Raw genomic sequence first — 26997 nt, 5'->3', positions numbered from 1 at the left:
GTTCTATTTCTGTAATGTGTTTTGAAATCGAGATGCTACACATCGGAACCGGTTTTGATATACAGCATGCAATTAGGAGAAAAGCAAAACATAATCTGAACTCTCTCTGAGCTGCCAGAAATAAGTGATAGCAACATGACATGTTACAATCTGCTGTTGTTTTTTTGTTTGTTCGTTTTTGGTGTTGTCTCTGGTGTACTAAATCTTCCATATCTCCTAGACTGAACAATTACCAGTGGAAGATAACAAGCATTATTGGAAAAAACATCTTCTAAACCAGCTAAACCATCACTTCTGTGTTCAATATGTTACTGTGAGAAATACAGGATTTCACTGCCATCACATGCTGTTCCAAAGACTTCAGTGTACTTATTCCCAATTTGCAAGAGCTAAGTAAATACTGAACAATGTTCTCCCTTTCCCTCTCCAACCCTATGTTCAGAGAACTGTTTACCTTCCCATGCTGGTTTCAAGCCAGAATACATAAGAAGGAATGAAAAAGCGCACACTGAACCAAATTAAACCAATAACACCCAAATCCCACGTGATCTAATCTCTAAACAAAGTGAAAATAGCTTTAGAATTATCTCCCTTTAATTCAAATGTTGTCTGCATCACTCAGGCTTACTGCTAGGGTGAATTTCTCCTGGCAGAGGAGACAGCTTGTGTCACAGAATCATAGAACCACCAAGGTTGGAGAAGACCTTTAAGGTCATCCAGCACATCTGTTCACCTATCCTCACACCTATTTTAAAGCTCTCTCAAGGTGCCCTGCCAGTTCTTGGGCTAGGATCTGTTGCCCCCTGTGAGACAGTTGAGACCCATCTGCAGCCACTAGGCCATGCACGAGTAAACTGCCCCGTGGGAAAAAAAACAAACAAAAAAACAACAAAAAAACCCAAACACCAGAATTCTTGAGATTTCACCAGCCTCTCAGCTGTGTGTTTATGAGATGGGTTTTCCTGCTACTCTCAGCATCCTTCCCTGCCCCTGAAGGGACAGAGGAAAATACTACCTGTATATTCGCCCTGTTCACTAACTGCCCCAGTTCCCTGAAGTTCATTCTGATAATCCTCAGGCTTTGCTCAGCAACTTCAGCACTGCCAGCTTCTACTATCAATAAAGGGCTAATATAATCAATTAAGAGGGCTAAATCAGACTGGGAAGTTTCCCAGAAATATTCCTGAGCCGGGCCCCGTGGAGGCAGCACACATCCCTGCAAGTAGGGTCGGGCCAACATGTAGGGCCCTCCATTCCTCTCAGCAGAGTTGTCTTCGACAATCACCCCTCTGTCCTTCTTGGCAGAGGCAGTCTTGAAGTGTGGAGTCGACCACCTCACCCTAGACAACCTCGTGGGTGGACCTCTCGCTGCATCCTCACTCACCTCTCCTTCAAACTCCAGAGTCTCAAACCTCATTACCCGAACAGTCTTCTCACTAAAGCCGCACTGGGGCTTTGTGCAATGATTTACAGTGTGCCCCAGAAAATTCAGGATTTTTAATCTGACATTTGATTTTGGTTCATGCTATATCTGTGAGTACTTTATAGTTGATAACAAAACAAGTGGATGTTCAAGGTGTTCAAGTTCTTGCCTTGCTTTTGAAACAAGGCATATAATGAAGGTTTCCTATCATTATTCTAACTGCACAAAATATCCACGATACTTTGAAAAACTGTACAGTATTTGCAGAAGATATGTTACTTTCATGGGGTTTTCTTTTTTGTTTTGTTTTTTTTTCCAGGCTCTCAGTGTTTGCAAATGTATCTAAGTCACCCTAGATGCATTATTTTTTATTATGAACAAGTATTTCACTGTATGCTAAAAGCTTCAGTGTTCACATCTAATGTTTCAGAGGTTGTTTTTTTCCTCTGTTCTTAACTCCTACTGTTAAGGTCTCGGGCACCTGGAGAAGTGAAATTATGAATTCTTAATGCAAAACACCTCCATTTCAGGAGGTAGAGTTTGTGCTATGGCTGTTACAAAACTGAAGTCAGTTAATCAGATCTGATATAAAATAAGGGCAACTTACATACATTCAGTGGAGTTATTTTGGATTTGAAGCAATGTAATTTAATACAGAATGATGTCTAATTTGAAGAGAGCTAGTGATAACATGAACATATTGAATTGAAAGTGAGAATGTACAATACATTGAATGCCAAACATTCAAAGGGATGTAGGTATCCAACTGACACCTGAGGTATGCATTTATCCAAGATGTTCAGATATGAGCTTCAAAAGGACAAGGTCTCAACTCACATCCTCTTCTTTATTGATACTTAAAAGACAGCAGGAATGTACACAGTTGCTTAACCATTCTCAAGATCTGCAATCACCCTGAATAGAAGGTGTGCCACGTAGGCAAGCATTTAGCTCACATGCTGTGTTCAACCTGACAGAGCCTTCGTGGCCTTCCTCCAAGAAAAGGAGACACTGTCAGAACATGAACTTCTCCTTCACCCCATAGTCTAATGGCTAATGCACTCTAATGGCTAAAGACACTGTGTGGCTGATCCAGACGTAGTTTCCAGGTTAATCTTTGGACATTGTTGGAGACCATAGCATTGCAGTTGCATCTGTGGAGATCATACCACAGCTTACTGCCAACATGCTGTGTAGCGGTAGACCCTTCCCAAATTTTATGCTATATATTGTATAAAACTAATTGTGTTAGTAATTGTATACATTTATTCAGCTAATCTGCAGTACACTCTAATTATGTTAAATGTTAGGGACACAGATTTCCAAATCAAATCCAGGTGAATGTCAAAAACACCAGAACACAATGATGCCTTTATTCTTTCTCAGCTCATGTCTTGTCCTGCCCTGATTGTTGTTTTGGCTTTGATTGTTTTATGAGCAGGGTATGCAATCTGTCACTTCTATCACCTCCAGCTTCCCAGCACATGCAGATACTCCCTCTCACAGGCTGCCCGCCCAGGGTAGAGCTCTGGTTGACAGAAGCAACAATTTACCACAGCATGTCAAACACAGCATGACTCCGACTCATGTTTTTTTCTGGGGAACAGGAAACTGTGGCTACATACCTGTCTCTGGTTGGCTCAGCTGATTTCATTTTTCATTTAATAGTCATCTGCTGACACAGAGTCAGACAGCAGTCCTCACAACTGCCTAGCACTTGAGGTAGCCATTTTGAGGGAGAAAATGAGCCCTGAAAGCATAATCTGTGAATGCAAAATTAAGAGCAAATCGGCAATGACCAGTGAGTGCCACCATGGCTGATTTTAAAGAAATATCTGAAGACATATAGTACATTACTTCATGTGCCCAGGCAAGAAAAAATGTGCGCATCATGTGTACTAGAAAATGCTGGAAAAGCTTTAGGATCATTTCCGCTAATTTCTCTAATTTCTACCACTAACTTTTACCATTCTTAGTGCCTAGGGAAATTGTGTGATTCAATGCAGGAATGTAAAGATTAAAGCCTCCAGATGAGTTATTCTAGAAAATGTTTAAAAATGTGTGCAACGAAAATCAGAAACTCTTTCTCGGTACAGAAAGAAAAATCTTGTGTCATGTCTTAAGTGGCTTTAAAGCTGAGTGATGGGAACTGAAATCTGGTGTAGCAATAGATGGCTACATTAGGATTGCCTGATTTATGTGCCCTTGGAAACTACACACAGCACAGATTACTGGTGAGCTTAAGAAAGAATGCAGTTCGGTATGGAGAAAGGAGCAGCAGCCAGAAAGTGAAAAGTGAGCCAAACTCCCAACTGCACCATCTTCACCTGTTGCTGCTCTCCAGTGAGGTCAGGATTGGCACAAAGGAGTTTGCTTGCCTGTCCATAGCACTCAGGTCATGGAGAATGGATGGACCAAGGTGTGTTGGGTGGACAAAAGTGGTTAGGGAGATAAATGCCCATGTAATTTACATGATAATTGTTACTGCAATGTATGCAACAGCATATGCATATGTACGTATGTAAAAATAGTAAGGGAGCAGACAGCAAGAAGAGGCCAAAACCCATCCACTTAGCATAGCTGTATAACTGTCATTACCTCGGATATCCTCATCTAAACTTGCTAACTTTCAGAATGAGTGTTTTACAAAATCAGTCCCTAAGGGCTCAAAACTTCATTCCAAAGAATACATTATGTGCCTCAGGGTGGTGAGTTTAGGCTATAAAGTTGAGACTTGCCTCCTGCAAAGTACCACAGGATGAGTTTTATAGGAGTGGGTGGTTCGAGTGCCTGCCAACCTGATTAGGTTTTGGAAAGCGCTGGCTTTGCTGTCAGAAACTCAGAGGCTTGCCCTAGCAGGCAGTTTTAGAATATGCACTGAGCACTTCGGGATAGGAACTGTACAAATTAAGGAATAAGTCACTATTTTCTTTACCTCCTCAGTAATAGCAGTCACTGTTTCCTCTTGTATGCGGGATCAGACTGGGATACACAGGTCAGCCCTGGGAATTCCTGAGCTCCAGAGACTGAGACAAATAGTGAGAAGGAAGCTGGGATCAAGCTCTTCTGCCTTGTAGTAGACTTTCTGACTACATGATCCCCATACACTGAATGCTGCTGCTTTAAAATGCTTGGCCATGTTTACACCTTGTTAGAACCCTGGTCCTTTGGGGTGTGTGTAAATCATGCTCCGACAATTCATATCAGATTTGGTGGGAGCTAAAAAGGCTGCTCTGCTCAGGGCCTAGGTATGTGCAACCATAGTTCTAGCTTGCAGGGAAGCAAGCTTGCACAAAGAACTTGCAGGTGAAATGAGGAATTATCAAAAAGGTTACACAACAGCTGAGCAGCAGGATTTGGACCATAACTCTGGATTTAAGTGTCTCTATTTTGCATCTGATGCCTTAGTCCTTTATTGGCTCTAACTTCATGCATTTGGAAGAGATTTTTCCCGTGGGAGGTTTAAAAGTGGAGCTCTAAAAGCGCAGTTAGCTGTTCTTCAGAGATTTTGGATATAGAAGGTGCAGATCTAACCTAAAGAACGTTTTAACACAGTTCATTCTATACAATTAGAAGTAAAAATTGATTCAGCAAACAGGATGTGCTCAGAACACAGTGACCTAACAACCTGTAATAAAAGTGTCCCAAATTCTTACTAAATAGAGGCAAACAGAGATGCCAATTGCTCTTAACTGTGACGCCCACTGTTTTCCTGTAACACCGTGCCATGTACTTTAAATATATATATTACTAAGGAACGTATTACATTTTCTAAATCACAAGGCATGGAAAAATAAGTGAAATTCCATGTAGCATTAGTAAAGAAAACCTTTCAATATGATTTGATATTGTGCCTGCTGGTGCCATGCTGCTGATGGGGGACTAAATGTAAGTGCCACCCAGCCTTGTGTTGCTTGCGAGAGCATTGTGATAACGGGCATTGTGCTGGTAAGCTTGCACTCGTGCAGAAAACAATGATACTGCATATGCGCAGCTGACCGAGGTGGTAGGAGTGAACTTGAAACAAAAGAGGGAGAAACTGTTGCCATCCTCTTGAAAGTGCTGCACTCAGGGTACATGTCCATTCGGTAATGCACAGGAGTTTATTCGCAGCAGGCTTTTGTAATTGCACAGCTTAATTATTCCTGCCTATAATAAATAGCTCTTTGTTTCTGCCATTTGTCTTTCATATTCACCCACATTCTCTATTATATTTCTGCTTGCTTGTCCCCCACTTGCCCCCTACCAATTCCTCCAGTTTCCTATTTGCCATTTCAATACATTCAGCCATTCACGCCTCATTTTAATTTCCTCAAGCCTCCACTGTTCAGCGTTTCTGTCTCAGCAGCTCTCAGCCTGCTCTCCATTTCCGCTCCCACTCTCATTTAAAACTGTTCATGCTGATTTTACTTAATGCAGTATAATTAAGGGTAGAGTTTTTCAGAGGGAAATCTATGTCACTTTTCATGGACCAGAATGGAAAATTTGACAGGATGATAATGAATTTTACGAACACACCGTAAAGTCCTGAGGATGAGGCGTGCAATGTCCTCTTTTTATTGGTACGGATCATGTTTGTGTTTGCTTCAGGACTATCCTGAGGCCCCTGTCAACTACACATTTGTCTGTTAAAAAAAAAAAAAAAAGGAAAGAAAAGAAAAGAAAAATAAAGCTGCAGAGACAGAAGAATAGAACTGAGGGATAGAACTGGCTTTGGCTTGCTTGATATAATTACTTAAAAAATGTATTTTGTAATCATTTGTGTAGAAACATAGATAATAAGATTGCTACCCCCCACCTTCTTCTCCCAACCCCCCACACAACTTCTGGCACATCTTTGAGGCTAAATGTTCTGGCCTTCTGATACTGGTTACCTCATGGAGCACCTCCTTTGGCATCCTGACTGTCAGCTGCAAGGATAAGGATGGAAACCTGGAAGCACTCAGCTCTGTAGGGCACAAGCTTACCATGCAGTTGGCTGGATGGCTCATTAGGGTCCCATGGATCTACATGAATCTGCTGGCGCAGCTTCTATGTAGCTGTGCAACTTGACTTGTCCTACCATGTGCTTTTGTTACCCTTGGACTATCAGACATGGCATCAACTGTTACAAACTATGGCACAAACAACATTCACAGTGCCTTACGTTTAACCACATCATCATTCTAGAAAACAATAGGACTGTAACCTGGGGCCCCGCCCGATCCTGTCAGGATCATCAGTGAATGAGGCTCTGAAGCTTCTGGCCTGACTCTGTATTTGTGGAGTGCCTTTGCCCAAGCTTATCACTGACAGTCACCAACCTATCCACCAAACACTGAGCTGCCATTCTCCCAAGAGCAGCTGAACCTCTGAACTCCCTGGCTGACAGATTTGGACTTCCCGGATGATCTGCTCTAAGTCTGATGCTGGAGTTATCAGAGAGAGCAGATGCAGAGAGCTGGCTCATTTATTTTTGGATCTTCTCAGTTTAAGCGGAGTCTGAGAGGGTCTTTCTGATGTATTTCCTGAGAGCATAATATAAATGGCTTTGATGCATTCGGTACGTAATGGAAACCAGACATACTCCATGTTTCCAACCTTATGTTAATACCATCACCGACCACAATGAGCTAATTAGAGCAGCATCAAAACAATGTGGTTTTCAACACTGCAAGAGTCGCTTGCTTACACACAAAAGATGGACCCTGCATGCACGCTAAATAAACCAGCAACTGCCTGTCGTGACTGTCTGTGCAAACACAACACATAAGCTACATGAGTGCTGCCCCATGCTTTCGTTCTTCACAGGATTGTTTATATAGAAGAACAGCAGCAGCTTGCCCACAGCTGTCCCTAACTCTTATACTCCAACACAAAGAACTCTGAACTTTTCCTGTCCTTTGTGACTTACTTGGGTCCTACTCCACAATATGGAAGTTATCTCTCTCAAGCCACAGTAACTCATGCTCCTTCTCCGAGCAGCTCAGATTGACTTGTCACTGGACCTGGCTCTCTCCCAGAGAGATACGCAGCAGTGCAGGGTCAGCACCTGTTAGGTTCCCTGTGAAGACTTCCTAATTTAGAAAGGAATACAGGGGAAAAACTTTGTTGGTCTGGCCAGCGAGAAGCATTCACAGTATCCTTGACATCAACAGCCGTCTCCTCAGACAAAAGCTCTGGCAGCAGTATGTGAGCCTAGTGAGGTGTAAGACCTGTGGGTCAAGTGGCCAACAAGCAAGATTCTGCATGAGGTAGGTAGAAGCAGCTCCCATTTTGGCTTCATTTTTTTCATCAAAGTTAACATTTTACAGAGAGAAGTCTTTTTCAACCTATGATACGGCATTTTACAGAGGGCAGAGGTCAACATCTTAGATCAGAATGCCAGTCCTGGAATAATAAGACAATTAGACTGAGATTTTTTCATCGCATGTATTTTTATTGTCATGTGTTGATGTTATAAAGCCAGCCTAGATTGTGACCCTATCTCCTCCCAAGTATTGTCCAAGCTGTTCCAAGGAGCTGTAGACAAATCTAGCCTGAATAGACTCTGTAAGACTGGAAATATTTGCGCTTAAGCAGAAGCATCAATGTGTTAGGAATGTGTGCTTGTTCTTGTGTTTGCATCAGCGAAGGGTATCTGAAAATACTCGCTAGCTAGTAACTCTGAAGACCCTTTCATCCTCGGTTTTCTTGCTCATTATTATGTTTGATGCAGTGAAGCAAGCATTATCTGGGTAACTAATTTGGGGCTAGCACAATTTTCTATCATTTTACAGCACAGAGAAACGTCAGTGACATAAACATATTTTTACACACTGCAGTACATCTATTTTCTCTAGACACTGGATCTTCAGGCATGCTCCTAGTCTTGTTTTTCATGAGAGGTTTGAGTACTCACTGCTTATTTGATGCCCTTAGATATGAAGACTAGAGCCAGTGACATACATCTGTTCAACTTGAAGCAAGCTGATAACTTTTCAAATGATAAGTAGCATCTTCAAGACACACGCATAGAAAAGATGTAAGAATTCAGTGCATGCAGTAAAATCTAGCTTTGGCTCTCCTAGTAGGAGGCCAGGAATCTGGCATACTTCAGGTTGATGCATTTTAAACATCAACATTTTATACTGATGCTGAAGAAAAAAGGGAAAGGCTGTTTTCAGCGAGAGAAAAAAAAAAATATAACACAACGCCAGCCCTGGCTGCCTGGTGCAGCTCAGCTGCTCCTGTTGTTAAGGTAACAGGGGGAGACGTCTGCTGCAGTGGGAAAGGGTCAAGGAATTTGTCTGAAAGATTGAAGATGTGGCAGGGAGAAAGAAAAGAAACTGTTTCCAGGACAGATGTGGCAGCAGTCACTGATCTAAAAAGGAAGGAGGAGAAGGCAGCCTTATGCAGATGCACACTGTTGTGCCACATCCACCTCTTCAAGACATATTCCTGCAGAGCTAATGATGTGCCAGTCCTCACTGAGGATATTTCTGTAGTGTAGGGTGAGCAAAGTGCCTGTGTATCCTACAAGGTAGACATTAGCAGGCTGAAGTGCTGCTAGTGTTAGCGTGACCTCCCAGCAGGCACGGCTCATCCACAGTGATCGCTAAGACCCAGAGTGCTGATTATAATGATCATTACCACCACTTTAGTAAACATAAGAAAAAAAAAATAATGACCTCTGCCTGCACCTCTAAGCTAGCTGGGCACACTGTGCCACCCTGACCTCAGTGATGCTTTTTGTCATAAAATAGCTAGTACATGGTTTTACATGTTACAGAAACTGCAGAAACTGCTTTTTACTATGCAGCTGTGTTGCTTACCGGCCACTTTCCTGTATGTAGGTCTGTCCCTTCACCTTTCCATCACCAGTGCAGGTGTCAGCATCTGCCATCACCCATGAGGTAGCTTACTAGTGGGTTCCCTCTCACCTGCCTGTTGGCATGGATATTTCTGGTACCTAAGCCAAACTCCTGAGATTCAGCAGGCATATGATTAATTAACCTCATCCAAATTTGACAGTCTGCCTGAATGGCTTTGGCTTGATCAGGTCTGCGGTTGGTTCTAGTGGGGGAAAGAAACTCCTGAGATGAACTTGTTGTCTGACTCCCATCTGGCTGTTAGTGAAGTGCCTTGACACCTCTCTTGCCCAAGTCCCAGAGGATCAATTTGTTACATCATGCTGAAGTCATGCTTCCACAAAGGCTGAAGGCTGTAGGCATATTCTCCCATTAAGGGCTATAAGCAGGATCTTAAGTCTGAATGTAAAGAAGATAGTGGGGCTTCTTGAGATCTAAGGGAGCCTTGTGGGATACCAAAGAGCACAAGGGGCACAGTTTCACAACTAAGGGCACTGCATCCTTGATGTAGAGTTGTGGCCATGGGCAGCTGGGTGTTGCCCACCTAGCTGCTCTCTTGCTTTTCCTCCTCAAAACCAGTGTGACCAGACACTGCCATATTTTTTATGATACAGTAGAGAAAACAAGCGACAGGAAGCCTTTTCATTGTTATTGTTGGGTGGTAGTGGTGGTGGTTTTTTTCACTGCACAGTGGAAACTAGACATCTGCAATTGTAATAGTAAAAATCATACAGACTAAATCTAAGATACAAGATAATACCTTCTGAATGGAGACACCAGCGCTACAGGTCTAGGAGACACTCCCACTTCTTATTAGGTCAGCTGGACTACAGGATTCAGTAACTAAGCTCAGAAGAAACATCAACTAAACCTATTTTATGACGGACAAAACATGGGTGGAGAGACTTGGAGGCAATCTAGGTGCAAAATCTAGTAAACCACGCTGCTCTAAGACACAAAGAACAAATATCAGAAGGTAAACCAGGACTAGCAAGAGTAAAGCAAATACATGTGTAAGAATATTGACTTTTTATAGTGCTATTTATTGTGCTTGCTGGAAAGAAAGCTAAAACAAAGCAGGCTACAAACTTTCAAGGCACCTTTGCACATAGCACTGTTTAAACACTTCCCAGGTGTTTAAGCTATCTTAAAATTTCTCTTGTACATTTTGGCTGAAGATATTGAACACAATTACCATTTCCCCTGATGAAGAAGGATTAGGTAGAGGAGGACTGAGAAATGAACAGAAAAGTCTTCAAAACCAGTATAGTTGTAAACAAGCTGAGACCGGTCACTTCTACTACAGCTCGGATAAATGCAATTTATTTTGTAATAATAATTTCTTAATTTCTTAAGTAATTTCTTAATTTCTTAATTAAGATTTCTGTATTCGGTAATTTCTTAACCCATTATTTGAGCTAGTTACAGAACTGTTCCTTTCTGCTTATCATATTTTAACACTTATTAATTGTTGATTAAGGCTTCGCTGGATACTAATTATTAATGAAATTTGAGGAATTGAGAAAGGCTTCACAAATCTCTTTCTATTCAGGTCAAACAGGCAAGGAATAATACAAAGGGTAAAAAAGCTTCAACATCCTGCTCTCATCCGAGTATTGTGGGAAACGTGTAAATAGGGAAAACAAATCAGTGCACAGTTCATGCATCATCAATTGCCTAACAACTCGCAACCAGTTAATTACACACCTTTAAAATGCATGTATAGGATAAATGATTCAGAAATAAGCCTCAATAATGAGAAAGAACAGCAAAGAAGTACTGATTCCACTATGGGGATACAAAAGACTGTGGAATCTCACTACAGCGTCACAGTGCTTAAATGGAGCTTATCGACAGGAGGGTAACCAAATTTTTACTCGGGCAGACAATGATAAGGAAGAATGGCTTTAAACTGAAAGAGAGCAGATTCAGATTAGAGAATAGGAGATCCTTTAGTCAGAGTGAGGCACTGGCACAGCTGCCCAGGGAACCTGCAGGTGCCCCATCCCTGGAGGTGATCAGTGTCAGGTTGGATGGGCATGGACCTGGTGGGTGGCAACCAGTCCAGCGGCAGGGAGGGGTTAAACTGGATGATCTCGGGCGCGCATATGAATTCTGACGGGATTTTATACCACAGACGTGCCAATTTTCTCTTGAATATACGCGAACTGTTATGAAAACCCTCCTGCTTCAGACCACGGTGGCACTTGCCCTTGTTGATGATAAAACGTTCACAATTTTGGTGCAAGATCGCAACCCTTAACACAACTAGTGCAAGGCAAACGAGGAGCCCATGCCTCAGCACCAGCCGGGCAGCCGCAGCCCGGCCGCCATTTCAGGGACCGGCGCCGTTCGCCCACGTGACCGCGCTCGGCCGGGCAAGCGCAGCGTGGAACCTCAAGCGGCGCGGCGGAGGCGCTCTACTTTCCCGCCCCGCCGAGCGGAGCAGCGCCGCCAGAGGGCGAGCGGACGGCGGGAGGGAGGCGGAGTGCAGCCACGTAAGCGCGGAGAGTCGGAGCGGCGGGAAAACGGCGGGGAGGGGGACGAGGCCGGCGGAGGAAGGGGCCGCCTCAGGCGGGCGAGCGGGCAGACAGCCCAGCACAGCATGGCACAGCACGGCCCGCCCTCCGCTCCGCCCCTCGGGCGGCCTATAGGCGGCGCGGGAGGGGAAGAGGAGTGGGGGAGGGGGAGGCGCGGTGGTTGTACTGTAGTTATTTGACGTTGCTCCATTGTCTTTTTTCTATCGCAAAGTGGGGTGGGATTGGTTAAGCAGAAGTGGTGAAGCTGATGCTGTGAACTGTTGCTGGTTGGTTTTCTGTGCTCATGGGTGGCTGCAGGACGCTTGCTGTGAGCGTCTGTGCTGCGCGTGGGACCTGCTGCTGACGCTCCTCAGGCCACCGTGCACCAGGCATTTGTGCTCTATGGTGCTGGGCTGACTGCACTTAATTGAGCGACTTCTGTGTTACCATATCTCCTGAACGTTCTGAGGGTGATTACTATCTTGGATTTTACCCTCTACTGCAGCACCAGTTAAAAGTGTCGGCTTTTCCATGCTGTCCTTCAGTCAGTTCTGCTGTGCTTCCTGTATCTGAGAACCGAGTGAGTTCACAGAGAGGTACCTCTCCATGGTGTTTTTATCTTTTTTTAAGAAGGTAGTTTGGAATATAGTGAGAAGCTCAGACAGAAAAAGTGGAGCAGAACACCAAGTACACTCTAACCTCATCATATTTTCTAATTAGCCAATATTTCAGTGTGATATTTTTTCTTACCTTACTCTTCCACTGATCTGATATTAATTCTGTACATTGAGGTACTGGGAAGGTGAACCTGGTTATCTAGGAAAGCTGCTTCGCCTGTGTCCAGATAACTTACACCATCAGGGTTTTTTTTTTTTTTTTGTTTGTTTGTTTGTTTGTTTTTCCTTGTTCAGTGAGGGGAAGAAATAGCAATGACTTGCCAACAGAAGACGTGTGGAAGAAAATACATCTTAGGAATTTATATGTGTACACACACACACACACATATATATATGTATATATACGCACATGTATATACACATATACAGTGTTAAATATAATTCTATATATAATAAATATATATTAATTGTTATATATATAAATAAAATTCTTCCAAAGTCTCTTAGAAAAATATAACAAATCTAATTCCAATATGCACTTTTGTAACTGAATCCACATGCGGTTTGTAAAAATGTGACATGTTTTAATAACTGTGACTAGGAGGTTCCTTTGAGTTATTCATTTCTTTTACTTTCGAAATTACAGATTCTTCTGTATAACTTTTGTTTGGTTAGCAAAAGAAAATTCCCCTCCGAAATGAGGGAAAGAACGATGCACATTGTGTAACAGTGGGTAGTAATGCGCTCCTTGAGAGCAGTGTTGTGGTGGAGAATAGTTTTAAGATTCAGACAGGTTCCACAGATGCAGCTGAAATTTAATGTTCAGATAAGTTGATTTCTGTGCTGTAGATCCTGACTCTCTCTGGAATATCTAGATCTTATGCTATGGTTTTAGTTCAGCAATATATTGTCATTGTTAAATAACAAGTCTATATTTCACATGATCTGCAGTGATTTTATGGTCTTTTTGGACCAGTTAAATTTACTGTGCTTCTATTTAGTGGCCCCAAACTGTATTTTTCAGTTAATCAATACTTGAACATTTTCAGAGTTTTTTTGGTCCTTTTGGAGAAGAGCCTGGAGAAGAGAAGGCTGTGAGGAGACCTGATAGGGGCCTTTCAGTATCTGAAGGGGAGCTGCAGGAAAGAAGGGGACAGACTCTTTAGCAGGGACTGTGGTGATAGAGCAAGGAAAAATGGCTTCAAGCTTACAGAGAGTGGTTATAGATTGGATATAAGGAAAAGGTCTTTTTCAGTGAGAGGGGTGAGGCACTGGAGCAGGTTGCCCAGTGTTGTGGTTGATGCCCCGTGCCTGGAGACTTCAAAGGTGAGGCTGGATCAGGCCCTGGGCAACCTGACCTAATTGTGGTGTCCCTGTTCATTGCAGGGGAGTTGGACTAGATGACTTTTAAAGGTCCCTTCCAACTCTTAAGGATTCTATGATTCCGTGGTTCTATGAAGTCTTGAAGTGCTGGAGAAACCAGATAGAGCAGCGTATATGTTCATAAAACCTACTATCAAAGGGATTTAGTACTCTTTTAAACTAGTGTTTTCTTCAACAGTTATTTAGAGTCCTAGCTTCAAGGGGAAATGACCCAGTGGATAACCTTTCTCTGGCTTTGTGAAAGTTTGTAGTCTTAATAAATGAACATCCCAAGAACATGTTTACTTTTCTCACATACCTAGGTTCTACAAGACTTTTTTCTGTTCATTTTTTAGTAAAATGAATAATCTTGTATTCCTCAAAATAATTGGTTTTAGTTGAGCTGTTTGTTTCTTAGAGCTGAGAAATTGATGTGGCAGTTGAACTTACCGCAAATCCCGGACTCAGAGTCAATATGGTGGGGAATGGCTGTTATGGAGTACACTGGGTACCCTTGTAGAAAGTCCCACAGTGACCTCTAATGTCGAAGGATAAAACCTGAGTTGATAAAATAAAGGAAGTTATTTTTCAAAGGCACAGTTCTGCTTATTAGCCTGTTCATTTAGTTTATTAATATCCCACAGACAGACTAGGTATTTGGTCCATCAGACATTAGTGCTTATGAAAATACTGTACTTCGGAGTCAGTTCTGAGTCTCCTTTGTTTTGAACAAGGAGGCACAAAGCCACCTTTTTGTAGTCATGGGAGAACTGTTAATTTTTGTAGAGTACACTGAGAATGGAAAATCCCTCTTAAATCCTAAGATAGTTCTCCTTTCTTTTGGACGTATTTATTCATACCATATTAAGTATTATTGTCATTTATTATTTTGTCCTTATGTAGCCAGTACATACTTGAGTGGTTTAAAGAGTAGTTGCTTAGAAGTTTGTGTCATACATCTACTCATTTGATTTTGCATTTATCTAGAATATGCTTCCCCATCATGTACTAACTTCATCTGTTCTTAATTCAGATGGAAAAATGTGCAGAAGAGTTTCTTTTCAAGATAATAATGTTTTGTGTTGAATGCCCTTATTCTCCTTGGACTGCTTATTTGATATTGTAAGAATATTTCATACATTTTGGTTAAAACTATATATCAGCTGCTTTTTTTCTTTTATTTTTTTTTTGTGCCTAGAGTTTGGGCCAGGAAAATAACAATTAACTGGAGTAACACTTCTGTGGTACTTGAAAGAAAACGGAGATTTGACTAGATAAACATGCTAATGAATTTAAAATCAAAGGTTGTACTATGATTTGCTATAAATATGATTCCTAAATATTGTCTCTAAACAGCAACACCATTCATGTAGTCTGCCTGAGACCAAAACACACAGCAGCTGGTTGCAAAGGGCTCTTCAGATCAATTTATAAAATTAACTCATTTTGCATGCATTGAATCTTTACATCAGAAAGCAACACAGAACATTCAGGTGTGTAAAGATAAATACGTGTTATGTTGTTCACTTAAACGTGTTTCAGAATTGAAGTATTTCAGTACTTTCCTTTGTGTGTGTTAAATGTGGATGATCTGTAGTTTAAAGAGACTGAAACATGAATAAAAGCAATTATTTTCCACATTAGAGCGACTGGTACTCTGCCAGTCACCTGTAAGATAGCACTTAAAGATTTTGCATTACATCTGAAGTTCAAATTGTCTGAAAAGATCTCATTTATAGGAATTACTTATTTGTCTTTCTATTGCAATATCAATAGAAAAGTGATGAAATTGCTGTTGTTTTTCTTGGGTGCACAGAACAAAATCCTGAATATCTTGTCAGATATTCAGCTGAGAGATGACTGATTACTTCCCATTCTGAACTGTTTGTTACTTAAATTGCCGAGGGAATTTTTAGCTGCAGTTATATTTTCTTCCACTTTTGCCTTGTATTTCAGGAGTAAAATGTTTTCATAGAAATACGCAATTACTTATGAAGGTAAAATTCCTGTCCTTGACATTTGAAATTACTTTGTAAAAATAAGCTATTTACTTCCATATTTATGAGCTGTGGTTTGAGTCTTTTTGTACGTGGTGTCGATCCCTGTGCTGGAATGTAGTATGTAGGTTGCTCTGAAAGTAATGCTTTCTATTTCATAGAATCACAGAACTGTAGGTGTTGGAAAGGACCTCTAGGGATCATGAAGTCCAACCCCCTGCTAAAGCAGGTTCCTTATGGTGCGTTGCACAGGGAAGCACTCTGATGGGTCTTGTACACCTCCAGAGAAGGAGACTCTGCAATTCCCCTGGGCAGCCTGTGCCAGTGCTCTGTCACCCACATGGTAAAGAAGTTCTTCCTCATGTTCAGATGGAACTTCCTGTGTTCCAGTTTATGCCTGTTTCTCTTTGCCTCGTTGCTGCATGCCACTGAGAAGAGCCTGATCCCATCCATTTTACTCCCTCTTTAGATATTTATAAACAGTAATGAGATCATCTCTCAGTCTTCTTCAGGATGAAGAGTAACAGCTCTGTAAGCCTTTTCTTATACGGGAGGTGCTTCAGCCCCGTGATCATCTTTGTGGTCCTCTGCTGGACTCTCTCCAGATGATCTCCATCTCTTGAACTGGGGAGCCCAGTTCTGGAGACAGTGCTCCAGAATGTGACTGCACCACGGCGGAGTAGAGCAGGAAGATCACCTTCCTTGATCTGTTCGCTTCACTCTTTGTAATTTGCCCCAGGATACCATTGGCTTTCTTGGCCACAAGGATGTGGTGCTGGCTTGTGGCCAACCTGTTGGCCACCAAGTCCCCCAGCTCCTTCTCTGCAGGGCTCCTCTCCATCAGGTCAGCTGCTAACCTGTACGGTTATTCGAATATAACGAATATAAAGAGCACAAGAGCGCTATTTGATGCAGAGCAAGTTCTCAGCTACAAAATGCTCTTCTTCAGCAGTCCCCTCCATTAGCTGTGCATTTTCACTAGCAATGACCAAGAGCCTGGATGCTGTGCCCCTAAAAATCTTTACTAGTGGAGGAGTTGTCTCTACTGCTGAAACACACCAACCATTGCCTCACTGTGCTCACATCTGCTATTCAGCAAGCATGAATGTTACCGGATGCAATATTTTTCATGTGGAGAAATTCACTGATGTACCTTTGCTTCACCTACACTTCCATGTCAGACACTGTTTGGTCAGACTGCCCCTCTACTGCCATCTGTCACGTGGCAACAACATGTAACGACATATAGGTGGGAAGACTACTGCTGTGCCACAGTCGTTTGCCTCTGATGCCATGGGCCAACATCATAAAAGAGGAGGTATAACTTTCAGAACAGTCCCTGTAAAATGAGCTTTGAAGATGAATCAGTTTTACCTTAAATTGATATTTTTTCTCCATTAACAATGCTGTGTCAGGCTGTGTTACTGACTGTTGAGTTATAAGCTTTTTTGTTTTAATGTGGCCTGTAAGCAGAGGTCCTTTGGTTGATCTGGCTTTGTCTGATTCTGAAACTTTTGTATTGTTATCTCCAACATAATAGTAAAAGTAAGATTTTGTAGTTTTTTAGTGTTGTAACATATATTTTTCATATTTCATAGCAATGGGAACTGTTATGTGAAAAAACTTTGTTGCTTTAATTGAAACTAGGGTGTAAGCAAAGGGATTGTAGTGGATTTGAGGCTAACAAAATCCGTTGTTTTGTGTTTGGAACAGGTGAAACATCTAGACTGGGACAAAGCAGCCGAGCTGGGAAAAACAGAACAGCAATGCATTTTAGAACATACATGTATAGCTATTGAAGATGCTGATTAGGGTAGAATTTGCTACTTCAGAATCTAAACAGAGTGGTAAATAAAGCAGAGCAGTAGTGCTGCCTGAAGACACATTTTGGGATCCTTCTTCTGACATGCTGCAAGCTGTGTGTTTGTCAGGCTGCTTAACTGAGCCTATGCTCTTATTTCCAGTCCCACCTTGACTTGAGCATGCTGGGGCTGTTAATCTCTAGGCATGTAACCTGAAGATAAAGGGAACTTTCTTTTCAGTTGAAATAAACCAGCTCAAACCTTTTTTGGCTCCAGATGGATTTTAATGTCAGCTTTCCCTGGGTCTTAAATGCCTGTGTGAAATGTTGAACGTCACAATCTCTTCCAGGCATGTTCTTGGAAGCTCAGAGTTGGCTGGCAAGTTCAGTTGAATAATGTCAGTATGATACAAGTCTTCAGATCCTCTGTCAGTACTTCATGCTGCTTAAAGGCCTTAAACAATGATTTAAGTGCTTTTCTGTCTTATCTCTGCATTGTGTTTGGTGTCAGACTGCAGTTAGGAGCTCACCTCCTCAGTTCAGTAGATATTTGAGTTTAGTTTCCTTTATAGCCTCTGGGGAAGAACCTTTTAGGTGCCAGGTTTCTGCTAGGCAGAAAGGGAACTGGAATTGAACTATTCTAAACATCTTCCGGCTGTGTAGATTTGGCTATTGTACCAGTTCTGTTTTGGATACTGAACTACAATTATCATCTGCATCTGATGCCTTTAATCACCTGATCATACCTGGTTGGTAGGCTTATCGCATTTTTTCTGTGACTAGAACTGTACCTAATAGGAATTCTAAATGACCAAATAGTAATATCTTCCCTGAGCTGTTGCATTTCCCACCTTGTAATAGAGCAGTATTCTTTAATGACTGTCATGTCTGTGCCAAGGGAACAAAGGGTGATAATTTAAATAGTGGAGAAACACTTTGATAGAAACCTGCATGTGAAATATAAATATATCAATAGAATAGAAATGTCGTTATTGTGGTGGAATAATACCAGGATGAGTTGCCTTTTTATAAATGATAAATGAAAACTTCTTCTGGAACTGGACAATATTTTTAAATGAAAACTTTGCATGGACTAATGTATTTTGTAATTTTCTCTAACAGTCTTCAGCATTTTGTCTGTGTGCATCAGCCTGTACTTGAATAAACATATATAAATTAAATTAGTCTACTATAAGGTATGCATACTTGCTCCCTTAAAAAATAATTGTAATGTAAAAGTTAGTGAAATGTGTGACGGGTGGGAAATGAGGGTCAGGCTGTTAGCACTGTCGCTCTGGCCTTGTTTCATGAAAGACTGCAGAAAAGGCATGTGTGAAAAAGGTCATGCAAACTCTGATACTAAGCAGCATTCATTACAGTGGTTGGACTAGATACAGCCTTGTTATCGAGTTGTAGCAGTCTTGCTTAAAACAAAAGCTCATGTTTCTTGCTCTCCTTGTGTTTCTTAGGATAGACCAGAAATGGGCTCACATCTTGGTACTTTGTAAATGAAGATTGCTTTGTTTTCAAGCCATTTTTGTGCCTGGATATATGGATGCCATTGGATTATAGAAAAATACATAGCAAGACTGACAGGAGAGTTAGTTATTTCAATAGAAATTAAGTTACTATGTGTAGTATAGTTACTAGTTTCTTATCTAGATTAAATAGGTCATTTCAAGCAAATGGTCTTGGCTGGGTAGTTTTACATATTGGCTGTAATGCCTTCCTTCCTGTTCCTTACATGCCTTCTTGTAGAAAAACGTCAGGGGCCAATTTCTTTCCTTTGTGGGTGACTGCTTATGCCTTGTTTTTACAGCTATTTTTCCTATCATACTTCCATGGGTAATTTTTAAGTACTTAGATTTGCAAATATATTGTAACCTGGGGCTTTCTGAATATTGCTTGATGAGTTTCTGCAGGCTGTTTGATAAACATTGTATTCTAATGTGCAGGCAAGTGTAAGAAAAATAAATATTTTATACATAGAGAGCTATCTAAATAGCATCTCTGCTCCATATGTTGTAGTACTCACTGGAGGCTCATTATAATCCCTGGACCTTTTGTGCAGCAAATACTTCAGTATAGATAATGCTGTGCTCCATCTGCCTTAGTCTCTGGGCTTCACAATATGAAATTCTTAATGCTTTGACCTGCTATATGCTGGCATTTTTGATCTTGGATTTTTTTTTTTTTTTGTCCATGTTGCAGTTTCAAATAAGTTTTCAAGGTTGCTGCTATGGACTTTGTCAGTTCTACTGAATAACACTTTGTTGTTTTTAATCCCTAAAATAACTAATTTATAAATGGAGTCAAGTGTATTTGTCTCTAAATTGTTTTTTTCTGTTTCACATGATGTTTTTGTGTTAGGATTTGTTTGTTTTATTCAAGGTATCGCTGACTTGGCAGAGATACTGAAATATGTGTTGATGAACTTATTTAGAGTCCTTCAGTAATTTCCTTAGCAAAGAATCCTTTGCTTTCTCCATTGGCATGCATTTAAATCGAAATTTCAAGTTTTCCACACTGGAGAGTTCTTTCAGTAATGTTAGACATCAGTATTTCACAGACATATTTCTTACCCTTGTGATAAGAACTTTTTATTATATGGAAAGGCTTATTTCTTTTTAAGTAGTTCTCAAGCTGTTAAAATGTGCTCATGTATGTTTATGATCTTTTGGCAAGAAGGGCTTTTGGAGTAGTATAGTGATTTACAGGACTGCTCCATTCGTGTCAGGGGAAGATCTGTGCTCTCCTATGGGAAGCCAGGAGACTTCTAGAACGTTGTGCATGAGTGGAAATGAAGGGTTTATCTATATGTGCTCAGAAGATAAAATCAGTGGTTTGATTAAATGTGTAGTAGAGAGGAAGGAAAATACTGCGCAAGTAAAGAAGCCCTTCCCTATAATAGCTCTTCTTGGCTTTGAAAATCAATTGCTTGTAGGGCTGCTGTTGGTGTTTTGCTGCACCTTTTAAGTACTGTGTACGCCCAGAACCACAAGTAGGTCCTGAGCTCCCAGCATTCCCCACAGCTGCTTAATACTGCTCTCATTTCCAAGTGATGTAGTGGGAATGCAACGTTTTATCTTGCTACTTTAAATCTGGCTGCTGGATTCTTTGTCACTGTTAATTAATCTGTCGTTCCAAGAACATGTTTGGTTTCCTGTGGATTGTCTGCCCAATTGTTTTTCTTCAGATGCTAGATTTTCCTATAAATGCCAGCATGGGTCTTTTGTCAGAAGTTTCTAACAAGATCTGTGAATGGATTCAGCAGAAGGGATGGGGTCAGCATTCATATTTCAATGAAAAATAGGCTAGATTGTGAGGAATTTAACAAGTAAGCAAAGTTATCTAAAGTTCTCAAAAAATAGTTCTCAAGTCGGTTGCATCTGTTGGATCTGTCATACTATGCCTTTCACCTCAAGGAGGAAGCATACATAGAAATTGATGGAGATGCTTGTGGGGATGGTCTAAATAGTGTGAGGCCAGACAGATCTCACACTCCAGGAGTAAATTCCATCCAGAAAACTGGTGTGTGATGCCGATGATGACAGTGCCTTTAGATGGGAGGCACTTTGTAAATAAAGAGTTGGCTCACACCTTCCAACAAGCAGAGATATCTCAAGAGAAGTACTATTCCTGTCTAAAGAGATGGTGCTCCTTCAACAGCATCTCTTAAATGAGGGTGAGGAGGGCTGGATCCAGGCTCCACCCCTTCCGGTCACTCAGGTGCATTGCTTGCAGCTGAGCTCCCTGGGTTAGCCACGCCTTCTCACCTGCTGCTCAGCTGTTGGTTCAGGCTGTGACCTGGCAGTGCGAAGTTCGGAATCAGTGGGTTGAGAGAAGGGTGTTGAGGTGTGTGAGATGCTACCATTTGTCAAACAGTAGACAAAAAGCAATGTTCTAGAGATTCTATTTTTTACATAGAAGTAAATATGCACTGATTGAGGCAGTATTATATTTTAATGAATTGGTTCCAATATTGAGTTCTTACACAGTAAGATGGAAACAAAACATTTTAACTTTATATTTACTTTTTCTAGTTAAGCTTCTGTTAGCATAAATTGAAGGTGATAGTGAAATACTTCCAGCTAAAAAAAAAAAATTAAAAGACAGTAAAAAGAACTTCAAACGTTGTGAAGGTGAATGTCAGTAGTAATGTTAAGGCTGTTCCAGTCTTTTAGAAGACAGATCTTGTCATTGCAAAGCTATTAGTATCTATGAACAGTTCAAGGGAAGAATATGCTGATGTGTTATTTTGTAGAACTGGCTTTCCTAAGTGTAACTCCTTCTAGAGTTAAGTAGCCGTATCTGTGGCAGAAATACTGCTTTCAGTTCTATTTCAGAAGAATGATTTGAGTTTGTACCTTGCATACAAATAATGAATCACTTCCGTACTTCTGGAAATGCAACAGAGAAAGAATGACTGTATTGTGAAATCCTAAATGCTCTGTTAAGATGGTTGAACCAATCAATGTGTATTTCTGTTTTTTTGTTGTCCTTGAATATAAACATAGCAAAGGACTCAGAAGCACAGTCAAAGGACTCAGGGCACAGTCTGTTTTCTTCTTCCGTTACTGTCTGTCAGATTTATGATGTTATAGAAGGAACAGGGACTTTGCAAACTGATCTTTTACAGTCTCCACCAGGTATTCATTAGACAGAAACAAAGGTTTAAATTGGATTTGCCAATAGGTGAAGAACTGTATTTCTTATGATATTTCTTCTCCTCAGCAGTGAGGAATCTTGTCTTTCTGATAAAATAAATTGAACTTTCAGAGCTGCTGGAGCACGTCTCCATGCCGTATTGTTCATGTACCTACCATGTGGCTTTCATACTGTAACACTGTCCCACCCTCATTTTGAATGGAGAGGTTAATTAACTAATTAAAACACCACATCAAATATTAAAATCTTAGCTGTACCACAATACCATAATTGTAAATTGCACTGTAGGAGTTCACCTTTGTACTGATCATTTCCTTTAAATCCTCCCAGGTCATAGCCAACCCACATGAAGGGTATCTTGGAGGGCCTGCTGCAGACTGAGCCCAAAATGCTTGGTCACTGGCAGGGGATGAGTGCAGTTGCAGTTAAGTAAAGTAGACTTGTACTCTTGCAGCATGACCTGAGTACTCAGTTTGGCTGATCAAACGACTTTTATATTTCAGAGTACTTAGAGCTGTTTTTTTCAAGAATGTTCTTTGGTTCAGGGCTAAATAAAACCAATAGCATATAAACTGTGACACAGAGTGGAATAGTAAGGTGTCACTATGTCATAGCTATGTAGTCTGCCACTATGCTTTTAACTTTCTTATGTAGTAGAAAATGAGATGTCATTATGTTACTGTGTATCCCTGTGGTATGTGTGACAATTTGAATGGATATTAAATGTTTGCAGTTACAGTGTATGGATGATGCGTGACTTGTGCGTGTGGAACTTTTTATTTAAGAAATGCCCTTGGAAGCTGTCAGCTTTTCCTTTACATAACGCAGTCAATCTTTGTGGTTCATGAATGTGTAATTTCCAGTGTATGGGGAGGAAATTTACAGGATTTTGAACTTTGATTGAATGTTTTGTGACTGTTTGTTTCCATATAGCTGATACATTTTTCTTCAGAAATACATAGTTACATTTTTGGTGGTTCTATCAACTTGCTTCTTGTTTAGCTGAACTGCTATCATTGAGTCATTTTTATTGAGTACTTCTGCTAGCAGGATCACAAGAAATGGTCAAATTATATAAAGAGAAAATGTTAAGTATCAAATTCTCACCTGAACAGTTTAATTTTTTATGTAGATTGCTGTTCTTTTTCGTTCTCATGTGCATGTTTGTTTTCTCTGCGTGGATACTGGGAGACCTTAAGAGTTAGTAACTTCATCCATGCATACAGACAAGATGTTACTTTAAAATTGTTTTATAGTAACTGTTTTCCCCTCTGAATGTTTTTCAGATCATGACACAGGCTCAAGGTGCTGGGAGAAAATACCTTAAAGCCTTCTTTAAAGGTTTCTTTGTTGCTGTTCCTGTAACCGTGACTTTCCTAGATAGAGTTGCCTGTGTAGCAAGAGTGGAAGGAGCATCAATGCAGGTATTGTTGGAAATGTCTCCTGTCTGCCCGGAAATTGTAAACTGACTGTTCACTGACAGTAGATTTCTTTGCACCTTGCTTTCTCAATTGGTGCCAAACAACCTTAATTACAGTAGTGATTTTCTTAGTTTCTACTTTTTTACACAGATACTTTCCTAATGTGGAAAGATTTTGAGGACAAAATTTGCCAGATAGGTAAGAAAAAAATTTTGATAGCTTCCTGGTCATACAGAAATCAAGATTCCTTTTTTTGAGCATTAGCTTTTGTCTCAGTGTAAGAGACTAATATTTTATACCATTGTCTCAAAGTTTGCTGATGAACATGTCCGAACTGTCCCAGCTAGTCCTGGGCAAGGGTTGTGAAATCCTTTGTCTAAGGGACAAGCAGATGGGCATGTCCTGGGGCAACGAAAGAGAGGTAAGCTGCAGCTCAATGGAAAGAGAGGTAAGCTGCAGGTCAGTGGCCTCTTAACACTCTTTTGTGGGGAGATAGCCACAGTTTATTTCTTCTGTTAATAGAACTTGAAATATATATGTTGTAATGTAGTTAGCTTGTCTTTGTACTGTTACCTTGTTTTTTAAGTTATATGCAAAACATATTGCTTTGCATCACTACTGGTACTGTAATTTATTTTGTTCCATTATTGCAACATTACAATTAGTAGAAACTAAGGATTTCTTTAGCAGATGCTGAGCCTTTTTTTTTTTTTTCCTGATTTTCTTGGTAAGTTCAAAGCTTCAAGACAGGTTTCACAACCATTCAAAACAGTTGCTAAAGTTTGAAATGCGTAGCATTCCCTCAGAGAAAACTTGGTCTAGGACTTGGGATTGGTTCACATGTGTTTAATGGCATAGAAAAGCATGGAGTGGGCATAGTACCTTTTGTGGTGGTCCGTAGTCTGGTATTCAGCTTCTGTCAAGAAACTTCAGGTAGTCTAGAAGGCAACTGACATCTCAAGACCAAAGTAAAATCAGAATAGTCCAGTATTTCTACAGTCTATGAACAGAAATAAGGTGTAGTATACATCATGTTTTCCCTTTTCAGAATAGTTACCTGTTAATCCTTGATGACGCTCTTCCTGATGGCTAAGGGAAGTGATGTGTACTCAGTGGGTTATTAAAATCTAAGCTCTTCCTTTGATATGTCTTGACTAAATGTTTCCTCTGTTGCTTGAAGTATGGTTAATTATGGGATATTACAAATTTCATGAATTTTCAGTGTCTGAAGAGTACCCTCTCATTTTATTCAGACTGTAGCACTGAAGCAGTTTATTTTAAACTAACATGCTTTTTTGTGTATGGATGTTTTCCAGACAAAAAAAAAAGCACCAATCTCGGTGCTTTTAATAAAATGCTAATTTCCTTGCCAAGATTTATTAGACACGTAAGTAAGTCTGGCAGGGATATAATTATAGGGAACATAACCCTCTTTTGCAGAATTGCTTGAAGGAGTACGTCATCACTTTGGAATTCTATTTACCGTGTTCCCTGAAGAGTGATCTATATTGAATGTGTCTGAAAGCTATGAGTGTGAGGGAGAGTGAAGGCCAGTCAGCATGTAGTCATATATCCATCAGACACACACTTCTAATGATATTGTATTGTCTCAATGTGAAGATATTGTGGTATGATTTCCAATAATTTGATTTGTAATAGTCCTCTAAATTGTCTATCGGGCTTTGTACCCTTGTCATTGTGGCTCCTGCTGAGTCTGAAATTAAAAGCTGTGATAAGAAGCAAGGAGTAAATCTCTCTTTTTCCTTTCTCTCACCCTGTCCTCTTTCTGAAGCAGCCATGTTGCTGCTTCATAGCTACTGATGGTGGTGGTACTTTCTGACACCATGGCATGCATGCTGCATGAAGGTTCTAATGGAAGTACATATTTTATGATTTATTCCCAGTCATTTAAGATGGACCATGAATTTCATTATCTCAAGCTGATTCTGTGCCTCTGCAGTGCTTTATAGCCACCTGCAATTCTATCACTTGAGTGGACTTAACTGTATATGAGTATTAATTCTAATGTATAGAGAAAAGCAGTGAACTGTTGAAGTTTGTAATTGCAACTTTTTTTAATTGCTTTATTGCCTTCTATTTTCTTTACAAAAATGCTGGTTTTCTTTTAATTCTTGCTTGAGATATTTTTGGTTGCTTAGAATTTTGCAGATTGATGTGCTCATCTAGCTCTTTTTTAATAGTTGGTTTCAAGTGAATTTGAGTGAATTATAGCACTAAATATAAGTGACACAAATAACTTCAACATATTTGTCATTATATGAACATCCTGCCTTGATATCCATTTATGCATTTTTGTCCTTAGTTGCATTGCTTCTCTGATAATAGAAACCTTTTATATATAAACATAAAAAAAAGAGGAAACCCTTGTGCATATACGAATTCCTACATTTATTAAATGAAATGGGCTGTTTTCAAGTGGAGTGGTGTATGTGCAGCGTTGTACGTATACATGTTCTGTCACAAAAAGTTCAATACCAAGAGTTATAGCAAGTAGCCTGACCACTGATCTCTGACAAAGCACACTTGTTTCAGCAGCAAATATTATTGAATATTTTTCCATTATGCATAAGAGCAGCTGTAATTATTCTGTTGCAGTTTCTCCTAACTTTATTATTAGGATTGCTGTACCTAAGCTTTGAGAGCTTATGTGAATATTCTTTCTGTTCCTGAGGCTAAAAGCAAGGAAGCTGTGACCTTGTACTCACTAGTAGCTAAACAACCATCAAGTTAATCATTATTTATTGTAAAAGGGCATACTGTTACCCTGTTACTTACAGAACCTCATGTCCTGTGGGGCTTCGTTGTATGGCTGGGGATCTTGATTTGCATGCTTTTAGCATTAGATTAGCTGATAATTGAAAAGAGGGAATGTTTTGTGACTTCAGCACAGTAGTTCTAAATTAACACTTCTGTGTTTCATTTGTAGCATTCTCTTATGCCAAGAGCTGGAGTAAACAGGTTATAATGCTTTGAGCTACAGAAAAGGAGAAGACCCTGTGTTATTTTGTATCTTTAAAGAGCCCACCTGAGCCTATTCGTTGACTACTTTTTCAGAAGTTGTATTTTTGTTTTGCTAGACCTGAGTAAAAAAAGCAGTGGAAAATGTTATCTCCCACATTGCATTAGAGCGATGAAGAGTGTAAATGATATTTTACAGAAGGCAGTAAGACAGTAGGCATAGATAAAAAGTGAAACAAATTACTGTGCGTTGTTATATTTCTCTCAAACATAGTTCTAAGAAGTAAGGGATGGGATATCCTCTCTGTAAGTCAAGACCATGAGCAATATATTGCTAAAAATAGAAAGCAACATGTCATTATATTTAGAGTGCCTTCAGTT

The 26997-nt window shown here is 40.4% G+C and overlaps 1 protein-coding gene across 2 annotated transcripts in view; it reads left to right on the top strand.

Annotated features, from left to right (window-relative positions):
* Positions 1-11640: 11640 nt before the first annotated feature.
* IMMP2L (inner mitochondrial membrane peptidase subunit 2) overlaps positions 11641-26997 on the top strand; it is a 434158-nt gene continuing 418801 nt past the window's right edge. For both annotated transcript variants that reach the window (XM_065743460.1, XM_065743462.1), the window contains exons 1-2: positions 11641-11750; positions 23503-23640. In XM_065743460.1, the coding sequence (XP_065599532.1) occupies positions 23506-23640 (135 nt within the window). In that variant the 5' untranslated portion in view covers positions 11641-11750; positions 23503-23505. The remainder of the gene's footprint in view (positions 11751-23502; positions 23641-26997) is intronic.

The sequence above is a fragment of the Cyrtonyx montezumae genome, unplaced genomic scaffold, assembly GCF_038088225.1.
Source record: "Cyrtonyx montezumae isolate F1298 unplaced genomic scaffold, pur_monq_1.0 scaffold_3, whole genome shotgun sequence".
In the NCBI taxonomy this organism is placed as follows: Eukaryota; Metazoa; Chordata; class Aves; order Galliformes; family Odontophoridae; genus Cyrtonyx; species Cyrtonyx montezumae.
The sequence above is the reverse complement of the archived record's forward strand: the minus strand, read 5'-3'. Positions and strand labels throughout refer to the sequence as shown.